The 11,848-nt window shown below is 54.1% G+C and overlaps 2 protein-coding genes across 2 annotated transcripts; both read left to right on the forward strand.

Moving 5' to 3' along the window:
• Positions 1 to 2,100: 2,100 nt before the first annotated feature.
• COCVIDRAFT_110881 (hypothetical protein) lies at positions 2,101 to 2,472 on the forward strand (the record flags this gene model as incomplete). Its single annotated transcript, XM_014696736.1, has 1 exon — positions 2,101 to 2,472. One exon carries the CDS (start codon positions 2,101 to 2,103, stop codon positions 2,470 to 2,472), a length of 372 nt encoding a protein of 123 aa, XP_014552222.1.
• Positions 2,473 to 5,557: 3,085 nt separating this feature from the next.
• COCVIDRAFT_110848 (hypothetical protein) lies at positions 5,558 to 10,804 on the forward strand (the record flags this gene model as incomplete). Its single annotated transcript, XM_014696737.1, has 5 exons — positions 5,558 to 5,966; positions 6,031 to 6,154; positions 6,214 to 6,525; positions 6,579 to 7,441; positions 7,494 to 10,804. 5 exons carry the CDS (start codon positions 5,558 to 5,560, stop codon positions 10,802 to 10,804), a joined length of 5,019 nt encoding a protein of 1,672 aa, XP_014552223.1.
• Positions 10,805 to 11,848: the final 1,044 nt, after the last annotated feature.

An 11,848-nucleotide genomic window follows, 5' to 3' on the forward strand; every position in this document is an offset into this window, starting at 1 on the left:
TATACTCTTTTTAAAAAAAAATTAATAACACCTTATATAAAATTGAACAATACTTTCCCCCCCCCCCCCAGGGAGTGCTTATGGCGTGCATACTGCCAGAGACACATGTCGGGCCGGCAAGTATTGTTCCACGGCGACTCGGTGGCAAGGTACATATATGGACATAGTGTACGTACTCTAGTCTGGCAAAAAAACGACCTCCCGACTCTACACCTATAGTATCTGCTAGTAGCGGTAGAGTGCACTTGAGCCCGGGGGTGTAGGTATTGTTTGGTTCGCTGCGTGCTCGTGACAGGCCCCGCAGGCTAGAGATGACGAGCGACTGCTATCTATCCACTGGACCCTTTGATCGGCCATGCAACTGCATGTGATTGCGACACCTAGGGAGGCGAGAGGTCGCAGGTTGCAAGTGCAAGTCGCAGGGTCGCAGGGTCGCAAGCGTCAGCCCTGGCCCGTGAGACATGGAGAAGCTTTATCGAGGCCGAGTGTTTCGACATGTGTCTGCGTGGGTGGCTACGATACACTAGCAGCTGGCACAACCAGCCGAGTCACCTCCCGAAGCCAGCAGCCATCTGAGTCACCAGGCGAGCGGGACGAGGTGGCATATGCATAGGACGGATTAGAATTCATTGGCTTCTGTGCCCTCGCTCTCTTGGGCAGCAGTAAGTAGCAGCAGGGCACTCGCACTCACAGGGCGGAGAAGCGGACAGACAGCCGGGGACGTGCGCTTGTGCTTCCTTTTTTGCCCATGCCACACAAGCCGGCGGGTGAAGACAGCGGCGTAGGCGTGGGGGAGAGTCAGTAGTATACGAGGGCATAGGGCAAAAAGGGTCTCCCTTCTGCTTCTGCCATGATCCCCGAGATGATCCTCTGTCTGACCCCTTACTGTATGCGGCAAAAACCACTAATCTTATCCGCATATGCCCTCGCGAGGAGCCGGGCGTGGCGTGCAGATGAGTCGTGGGCGCTGTTTCCGCTGTCACTGTCATACACACCCACACACTCACATACTCGCAGGGCCATACCACCCCCCACCGCCACCCCCCCTCGCCCCCATGCCCATGTGTCCGCACTGGCGCGGTGAATTAGGGAGGTTTCCCCCTGGTCTTCTTTTTTTCTCTTGAATTTTTTTCTTCTGGCGTTACAGGGCGTAGAGGGGTGGCACCCTCGGCTGGCGGGCGGGCGGGTTTGCATGTGCATGTATGCGAGTGTGTGTGTGTCTGTGTGTTGGAGTGTAGGGTACGGAGTAGTGGTAGGCAGCCGGGAGAGAACGGGGCGGACGGTAGCAGTAGCCGGAATTGGGCAGTGTTTGCAAAGGGGCGGTCTGAGCGGTCTGCGCGGCCGCGGTTCCGCCAATGACAGGCCTCGCCTTGCAAAGAGCGGTCGCTCACCGACTCGTGCCCCCAAACGCAAATCACACACTGCCCACTGCGCCCAAGGCCAGCCCAGGCGTTTTCAGCGCGGTCCGGAGCGAAGGCGCAATAAGGGAACAAACTCTCACACGGCCAGATATATGGAACAAGCCTTCCGTCTTCCCCATGGCCAGACCGCCCTCTGATCTTCGCCCGCGACGCTGCAAATTGCTTTGCCTGACTCGAACGCCTGACCCCTCCGTGTGTGTGTGTGTGTGTGTGTGTGTACATGGTAGATGCACATGTCTGTGTATGTGTAGAACCTGCGACATATAATAGCCCACACCGTCCCACCTGCACCCGCTCTGCTCTGCATCCTCCACCAACTACTGCCTTGGGCCCCAGCTCGCCACATCGTACCCTTCCCATCTCGCTCTCCGATACGAGGCCCGACGCTACCCTGTTAGTACCGGCAACCTTGTTTTGCCTATCCACATCGGCGTCATACATCATCAGCCCGCTTCCAAGCTTCCGCGCCCTCGGTCCAGTTGCCGGCACACGTTGCTTGACGAAAAAATCACGAAAACCACAGTAACCACCTAGCGCCGAAAGTGCCCGCAAGTCTCTATATACACAGGACCCACCCCTCTACACATCTCACCATCCACAAGCTACAATGCATTTCGATCCATCACCAGCCTCGTCGCCTTCAAAGTCCATCCCCATCAGCATCTCGCCAAGAAACAACATGTCGTCGCCTACCAGCTCCCTCTACAGCACCTACTCGACCGAGTCCTTCTCCACCCGCGGCTCTTCATGTGCCTACCCATCATGGCCAACCGGTCCCTCGCTTGACCACCGCAGTCCGCCATCGTCTTACATTAGCGATGCCGACCTGTTTGGCGAGGACTTTGACGACGAGTTCGCCTGCCCACTCCTCGAGGAGGCACCAGCACCGCCCCGTGTTCCCCCCATGGCCCAGGCCTTTCCCATTCTGCCTCCACTGTACGCGCAGAAGAAGCCCAAGAGCGAGCGCCGCCGCAGCAGCAGTGGCCGCAAGCAGCGCCGCACCTCCAAGCCAATGACTCCTATTGCAGAGTCACCCGAGCAGGTTGAATGAGCACTCATCACCACGACTTGCTAAGCCACCATCATTCTTATTCTCTCAAGTCATCATGACTGCGCCCAGTTACGCCGCAGTTTTGATGCATGTTTATCAGTCGGCCTCTTGACAACCATCGACGTCACACTTGCACGCGCACGCGCGCGCGTGCACATCGCGCTACCACTTGCGCCGCTCAGGTCACATGAGCTTCCATCACGTGCAGCCTCGTCACCCTCGGCCGCTGCTACTACTTACTATTACTACTACTAAGACGTACCGCCTGACGCGCGACAGGCGGTGCCTCCATCCCTCACACCGCCGCAATCCTTGCCACCTTGTCAGGGTTGTGGCAGTGCTCACATCCAGGCGCAGCCCATGCTGCGCCAATAGCACAGTGCACACTGTGCACGCATGGCTCGACTGGCGCTCCGCCGGTTGCGACCGCAGTCGGGCCTCGTCGAATCACGACGGAAAGAGATGGAACAGGACGATTCCAGCTCGCCACCGCATGTTTTGCATCTTATGCGGCAACGCCGGCTGGAGTTTATCCCTTTATCGAGGACGGGACCTCGGGAACCCTTTGGGAAGCATAGCGAAGGAATTCGGGCATTTACATCCGGCGTCTTTGATGTTTTGTTTTTGGCAGTGTTTTGTTGGAAAAACACTTTTGTTATGGATACCCCCACCCAACCACCCACCAACCCCTGCGAGACGGGACTTGCGAGAGTTTGTTTGATTTTGAACCCTCGTGTGGCTTAGATTTCGCTTCGCATTTTTTCTCTAGATACCCCGCATACACCCACGCATACACGCTCGGCATGCAACCCTTTATATAGCTTTATTTAGATACCCCCCCTCACCATCCATAGTTGGACTTTTTTTTTGAATCACGAATGAGAATTGATAACACTCTTACTACATTACTCTTCTGAAAAGTGCCTTTGCAGTTTGTGCATGTTTTGATTCGACAATTGTGATTGTGACGAGATGTGACGGGGTTGTGATGAGGTGCTCTACGAAATTATCATGGCATGCGATAGCGCCCCCTCCCCCCAAGTTTGTAGCTGGGGGTTGCTCAAGAGGCGCGCACCAAATCAGATTCGAGTTTCGAGGGAGGGGGGGGAGGGCAACGCGGGATAAAAGAAGAATATTTGGGTTGGTAAGCGAGATAATTGTGTTCAATGCTTAGACAAACCCAGGCTTGTCCGTATGTATGTAAGTAAGGTAATCGATAATATGTGTATGTGTGTGCATACATGTACATCAAGTGTGAAGAAGGATGCATAATGGACTACACTACTCGCAGCAAGGAAGCCCAGCATGTGCGCCCGAATCAAGGCCGATTCCGCAATCGCATCTGGACACATCCAGCGAAGTGAGGTAGGGTAAACGGTGTGAGCAGCAAAAGGGTGATTCAGGGCGTTGGGAGGGGGGGAGCAATCATTGCCCTTTTGTTTCGCTGCTATTGATTCGATACCGTGCTGCACATCATCCCTCGCGGATCGGGGAAGCAGATCCGCGTATCAGATTAAACCAAGCCTGGGCTCGCCAGTTTGTAAGTAGTGTGTGTGTATGTGTGTGTGTGTGGGAGGTTGAGCCAGGCACAGGGCGGTGGTGGACTTGATTGCACGAAAAACAATGTCGCGTCTGAATGTCAGTATGCGGTATGGATGTATGTATGCATGTATACATATGTATAGCCATGCATGGATTGGGTATCGGGTAGAGTGGGACAAGCAAGGTTTGCAGCACGTCGTACATGGCTGCTTGCTGGGTGGGATATAAAGTACAGTACTCTGTATACGAGCGCGGTGGGATATCCCAGGACCAGGGCAAGGTGTCGGAAGGACCATGGTACGGGGTGTGTGTGTAAGTGTGTGTGTCGGTGTGATGTTCTTTTCTGTCAGTATGAGTGTATACATGCATGTATACTCGAGAGTACAGATTACAGCCACTGTCTCCCAGGCACAGTGCCACCGCCTCACATGGACGTTCCCGAAGCATGGTGCGAGTGGGTGCTGTGGTGCAGTAGCTCGGGCGTACATATGCGAACCGTCGGGCAGCCGTGTATTGGCCCCCCCTCCCCTCCCGTGCCAGGGACGGAGAGACGCACATGAACAGCAGAAAATGAGGAGTGGCCTGGCGCTACCGTCACCGCATTTTCAGAGTCATGAGAAGAGGGCAGCGTTGTTGGTTAGTAGTAGCAAGTAGTGGACTGCGTATGTGTGCAGGTTACGGGCCATGGAGTCGATGCGACAGGGCCCTTTCACGTGGGGGCGCTGGGGGCGGGCGGTGATTGGGCAGGAGCGAGCGCGAAAGTGTGATGGTGGTGCGGCAGGCACATGGGCTGCTCGTCGTGCCTGCCTCGTCCGGCGCTGTGAGAGGCTGCCCGTCTAGTCCGCACAGGCTCGCCGGCGCCAACCTAACCACTAACGTCGCCCATCACCACCTTGGCTCCCAGGATGCTCTTCTCGACACACTCGACCTTTCACACCCGGCCGCGAATGAGGCGGCGTTGCCCCAGCTCCTTTGACGCCTCTCAAATGCCCAATCGATGCTCTGCCGTCCTATTTCGAGCAAACATCTCGGCCTTCGCCTGCCCTAAGCGCCGTTACTGATAGCCGGGCCTCCTCGCGCATCAACTTGCACACTTTGTCTGCGCTTCCTGTCGCTTCCTCGCTCGTCGTCCTTTTTCGTCGCCCATTCCTGTGCTTTGCTGTGTCTCATCCTGTCTGTCTGCCCTCTACTCTTCAGCTGCTCGTTTTGGCTCTGCTGCAACAATTGCCCGCCACCGCTCCCCCCCCGTCCATCCTTGCTCCGTCACAACCACCGACCGAGGCGGGGCCAAGCGGTACCCTCCTCCAGACGCCGTGGAGCTGTCCGCGCATCGCCCGTCTAGCGCGCTCTTGCTCTCTGCAGTGAGTTGCAAACTTGCCTCCTTCTCCTGCACGCTCCTCCTCCTACATCTGCGTCTTCCCCCAGATTCCCCCTCCTCATCTCTCTCCGTGCCTCTTTGCAAACCGGAATGCGCTTCCTGCGCCCTGGCGGAACATACCCCGACTAACCACCATCCGACCTCCGCACAGATCCAGCTCTCACCATGTCGACTGGATTGAGGCAGCGCGCCAACTCCAATTCTATCAAAAGCAATTCGGTCCACTCCAACGATGTCAAGCTCAAGCCCCCGACGCCCGGCCAGGACGAATTTGCTTTTGAGCCCTGTGCAGCCACCGGCTCCTTCCTGCTCTACGCCCAGCGCAACGTAATCCTGTGCCTTCACCACGATACCCTGGCTGTAGAGAGACGTTTTGAGAGACACCGTGAAGACGTCTCGTGGATATCTGTCGACACAACCAGTGAAAGAGGCGCGGGCCGATTGGTAGTGTCGTATGACGCCGGCTCCACCGCCATTGTGTGGGACCTATTCACGGGCGATGAAGTAGCTCGCTTTGCGTCATATGAACAAATCAGGGTCGCAACCTGGATGAGAAACGGAAATGTTGCTTTTGGTGAGTCTCTTGGGGTGCTGTAGTTGCCGTGTAATCGGCGCCAAGGTGCTAACGAGTCAACCAGGAAATGCTCAGGGCAACATCATACTCTTTGAACCCTCAACATCCGAGCACCTCTCGGCAAGGACCATTTTTGACCCCATCACAGCACTCGCACCCGCCGCAGATTGCAGGACATTTGCCATTGGGTGCGTTCCAGAGAGCTTTTGGTCCATCTCCTGAGCCCCTTTCCACTGACTTGCTCCAGTTACCTCAATGGATCCATACTGATTGCAACCCTGCAACCTTCCTTTACCATTCTTCACACCCTCACTACTCCCAGACATCCTTCACCCGTTGCGGGTCTGGCCTGGCATGGCTCATCATCCAAGCAAAAGTCGGAGATGCTGGCGGCCCAAACCGCAGATGGTGATCTCCGCGTGTGGAGTGTACCCAAGGCACCTCATGCAGGCGACAGTCCCTGTGTGATCCGCGTTCTCAACCAAAAGGAGCAACGGGAGCCTGGTCCCTGCTGGTTTGCCTGGTCAAAGAATGGCCGCATTGTGCAGTATACTGAAGGGTATGTATCACACTGATCACCTGACCTTTCTGAGCTGATGATTGTCACTGCAGGCAAACCTGCGCCTGGGATGTTCGTACAAAGAGAGTTTCCTACGAAACTGTACCCACGGCTGATGGCATTGCCGCTATTTGCAACTACGGACCCACTGCCACCCTTTTCACTATTGGACGCAACTCGAGTATCCAGCAATATGACCTCAATCCTAGCAATGGCCCAGCAACCATGGTTGCTAATGTTCAGCATGCTCCCGCTAACACACCGCCATCCCCACCAATCTCCCTAGATGAGCAGAAGAAACAGATGGAAACCCCACTCACTGCACTTCCCGCCAAGTCATTGCCGATAACGCTATCCGAATCCGAGAGCAGCGCGGACGAGGGCGTCGTTATGTCGCCGCTGCAGAAGATTGCTCAAGAGATGGATCAGTTGGAAGAGGAGCGCCGCGATCGTGTTGGACCCCTGAGTCCTGTTTCAAGTCGAGGCTCTCAGAGCTCGCGGTCATCTGGAAGCGGCCGTGCTCCACGTTACCGATACGACAGGCCTTCACAGGGTTCCCAACGCTCTACGCGGTCCAAGAGCTCTGGCGGCTCAGGTACCATTTTCTCTTCGGGCACATCTTCGCTCATGGGTACATCAACACGTGAGAGTGTGTCAATCCGGTCGTTATCATCAACCGCATCATCATCTCGTTATGCAACTTCAGGGCTACGAAAAGAAGTTCTCCGAAGCCCTGAAGAGGCTCAAAAAACTGAGCATATGGACCTCTTTCCCTTTACCAAAGCCCGGCTTGGCGATGTTCCCTTCCGCCCTTCGGACCTCGGACCAGAACGCACTCCGGACGACCTTCGACTCAACATGCTCAAAGTTGTCTTTGGCTGGGACAATGACATTGACGAGCTAGTACAGGATGAACGTAAGATTCCCTTAGTATATTGTTACAGACTCGAACTGACAATTTTATTTAGTTGCACGTCACCCACCTGGCTCTGCTGCTGCTGTGCTCCTTTCCAAATGGTTGGGTGACCTCGGTGCTGACCTTATGGCGTCCATGGTTGGTTCAGAGTCGATGACTTCCTCCGACTGGATGCTGCTGGCTCTGAGCAACATGGGTCAGGGTTCGCAGAAAAAGGTCGGTGAGGCCTTTGTACAGCGCCTCCTCGAAAAGGGCGACATTCATCCTGCAGTCGCAATCTTCCTTGGGTTGGGCGAGCACAACGACGCCATCGAGGTCTATGTGTCTCGCAAGTATTACATGGAGGCTATATTGCTCACATGTTTAACTTTCCCAACTGATTGGCAGAGACAATCGTACTTGGTCCGGAAATGGGGTGAGTATGCCGTCGCACACGGCAAGGCAGAGTTGGCTGTAAGATGCTTCTCGTGTATGGGTCTGGAAACCACCGAGCCCTGGTTCTCGCCCCGTGCTCAGGACGCTGTCTTCTCTGCACAGAAGCAAGCACTACTGGGCTCTCAATTGAGTCCACCTTTGTCGCCACCAAGTATCGGTAGCAGCAGAGTGGCGGCTAGGATGGCTTCGCTCAAGCTGGTCACAGACTTCACCCGTGGTCCACAACCCAAGCAAATCGTCCACGAGGAGGATGACAAAACACCCATGAATGCTGGTGTCACCCCCATTGCCGAATCTGCCATCAGCCCTGCTGTTGGAAATCATGCTTGGATCGGACGCGCTACTCGTGATGCTTCTCGAGAGCCTTCTTCAGCGCGGACTGCAACACCGGGTTCTTACGGTCGGAAGCGCTTTCCCTCGCGATCCGATGCTAGTAGAGGCACGACAAACAATGAGTCTCTCGCTTCGCTGGCTATTCCTGACCGTGGCCAACGCGGTGAATCTCATCCTAGGACTGCCGTTGACAATATTGGTCGTGAAGCAGAAACCCTGCCATTTTCCACACGACGTGCAACAAGCGGCTCCAAGGATTTCGTGTTGTCTGCAACAACCTTCAACCCTGAAAAGTCGAGCGATCACCTACCGTCTCCAGCGGTAGGCGTATTCGAAGTCTTGAAGGACAAGCGCAGCGATTCACGTGCCAGCTCCAAGAGTAGAAACATCCAGGATCTCCATCTCGATATGAAGGAGACTGTTGTTATAGAGCAAGGCCCAGAGACCGGCTACACAAACAGACTGAGTCCTCCGTTGACCGGCGCAAGCATCAAGAGCGCAAAGGCACGCAGCATTGATCAATACATCAGCAGTCTTGAGGAGGCAAACCACTATGCCCAGAACCGCACCAACTCAAGAAACGAAGACAGACCTGCTTCGCGCACCGCGCGCACACGCAGCCGCAACCGTGAGGACTCACAGAACCGTGGGCGCTCTGGTGTGCGTTACATTCACCCTGCAAAGCGCTCTCCTTCATCGCCTGTACCAATGTCTCCAGAGGATGCAGGCATCTACTCTTCTACCAAGAAAGAGGCTGGCACCAACACGGAAAACTTTGATGATGAGAGGTTCTACAAGATTGGCATTGCTTCTCCTGTAGTTACTGAATCAGTTGCCAGCACTCGTACCGCAAGAAGCCGAGTGCGTCATGGAGCGAGCAAAACCAGATCCTCTTCCAAGACAGCAGGACAACGCACAGAATCGCCTGAAGGGGCCGCACGCGCCCGCAGCAAAGGTGCCAGCCGAGCGTCAAGCCGTCGTCCAGCAGATTATCGCGGCCGGAGTGCCACACGTGGAGAGAATTCGCCCGTATCCCCTCAACCTATGCATCGGGAAGAATCTGAATCCTTCCTTGACCAAGAACTTGCTCGTCCGCGCCAAAGGAGCAGCAGCCGTCGTGCTGTGGAAGGTGTCACAAGCAGCCGTCGTGAGGCTTCTTCTGAGCGCCATGCACCACGCGACCGATCCATGAGCCGAAAGCCTACGCCAGTGCTGAGGGAGTCCAGTCGCACCCGAGTCCACACGCGAGACCCATCTCCCGAATCCTTGACTTCGGGACGGTCAGGTGCCTCACGCATGCGCCCCGGAGCCTTGTCGAAGAAGGCACTGGCTGCTCGAGAGCTAGAGGAGCGTAGGCTGTCCCTGGCTCGACGACCCTCTGCTCCAATCATTCCACACCCCGGCGATCTTGCTTTCCGACCCGTCTCCCACGAGCGATCGCACACCGACGACATGCTGAGCTCAGTATCCATGTATCGAGACCCTATCCAGAGAAGCCAAACTGCGGACCCAGAGATCAGCAAAAGGTACTCGCCTACGAATCGAGCTGCGATTGGTCCAACCTCGACGACATCTGTGCCCATTGGCCTGCCAGCAAATCCACGTGCCATGCGCCACCCTCGATACATGACTGCTGATCCAAACGAAGAGGACATCCCTGCTGTGCCAAGTATCCCCAATGACATGCAATTTGCCCAAGGTTCTCCACGTGCACAGGAAGACGACATCGGTCCTCTTCTTCCTGCAACAACGTTTGGACAGCCCATTTCACCTCAACGGTCAATGTCGGCTCCTCCCCAGGATATGCAGCTGCCGTCTAGCTCGTATGTCTCCCCCACATACCCCGTAGTTGGTCGACGCCCTTCTCTGGGGGGATCCCGCGGTCATGCTCGACAAAACACAATGCCCGAAGTTTTGCCTCCACCCAACTACAAGCGTCATAGCCCACCTCCGATTACAGCCAGCATTGCCGAGACCATCCATGAAAGCCAGGTTGTGGTTTTGGCTCCGGACGAGACGGCGCCCCCTCTGCTATCTCAGCTTCAGCATTTGGCAACTCCACCACCACCGCCCCCACCACCGCTAAATATTGGCGGTGTTGGCATGATCAACATTGCCATTGAGGGTAACAGCCCAGGCGAGAAGCCCACGGAAATGTCGCCTACAAACCCCTCGACCTCTAGCTCCCCACATGCTCACCGACGGGGACGCGGTAGTGTGAGCGAGAATCTTGGTATGACTTTCAAGCGGGTCACTGAACGCATGCGTAGCACTAGTCGCGGGCCTCAACGCGCAAAGTCGCCGCCAATGACCCGTGCCGAGGTATCTCCATATGAGAGTGTGCCCGAGTTCTCCTTTCCACGGGGTCCAGGTGCCCGCTCTCCCCCTGCAGATGGCAGTCATTCTGATTCCTACGTGAACCAAATCCCACCACCTCCACCTCCTCCACCGCCCTACCCTCAGCCCATGGAGCAAGTCATACCTCCAGAGAACAGCCAGCCTTTCTACAGGAACCCCAAGGAGCTCCGCGCCAATATGCCACCAGACACACTTCAAGCCGGTGTGTACCAAGGTGGCGAAACCCCCATGATTTAATCTTCGAGCCGGGTACAAGAAATTGCGCCCTCTTTTTTTTCACGCATCTTAATTGTACAATTGACACGACGGTATGACCAATTTGCATTCTTGCACTATCATTGACCTGTTTATGGCACACGCATGTTGGGGTCTCCCGAGCAATGTCTTGTTGAGCGTATAGCATTTGTTTCTTGTTTTTCTTTTTGCTTCTATTCTTTCTCGAACGTCATTAGCGGGAGGCTGAGTCTAACTTTTTTTTGTTCTCTGTATTTACGTTTTCTTTCGTGTATTCAACCTTTTTTTTCTATCTCTATCAATGTTTCGAGAATATCAAAAGAAGAACTATTTACGCTTCGCGGCGGGAAATGTTTTTTGTGTCGATTTGATACCCTTTCTTTCTTGCGAGTTTAGTTGGGGTAGTGTAGTAGGTAGTAGGGTAGTGTTGAGTTAAGGGAGAAAAGGAAATTTGCATTTTTTTTGATGAGTTGAGTTTTGATGCTGTTGTGTTGTGATTGTTCGTGATCAACGAGGCCTTTGTCGTCAGCTGTCAAGTCTGATTGTATCAATCTTGCCTGTTGTTCTTACTTGATGGTGCAGTATCTCGTCGTGATAATCATGTTGTATTTCATGGACACTATACTACTTTGCAGTCAAGCAAGACCTGATTTGCTCATCACACATGCCACAACTCATTGCCGCAAAAAAAAGTCTATCACCGAAATTATATGCTTTTTTTTCATAACCTCTGTGATGCAAAAAAGGCAAGGCCTAGTACAACGAAGTCCCAGAATGGGTACCCTTTACCCTTTTTTTTTCTTCTTTTTCCCTTCCTATACATAGTTCTTTCAGAAAGAATTTTATCACTACTAGGTTTTTCTACTACTTGATATATTCCCCTCATCGAGCGTTGCTTAATGAGACTTCCTCAACAACAATTACGACAACAATGATGATGATGATGATGATGATGTTAAATATAAGTACTATAGTTATTCAAGTTGATATATATATATATATATATATATACCCACAACCCTAAAAAATCACTTGCATACAAAAACA

Source organism: Bipolaris victoriae (genome assembly GCF_000527765.1).
Source record: "Bipolaris victoriae FI3 unplaced genomic scaffold scaffold_115, whole genome shotgun sequence".
Lineage (NCBI taxonomy): Eukaryota > Fungi > Ascomycota > Dothideomycetes > Pleosporales > Pleosporaceae > Bipolaris > Bipolaris victoriae.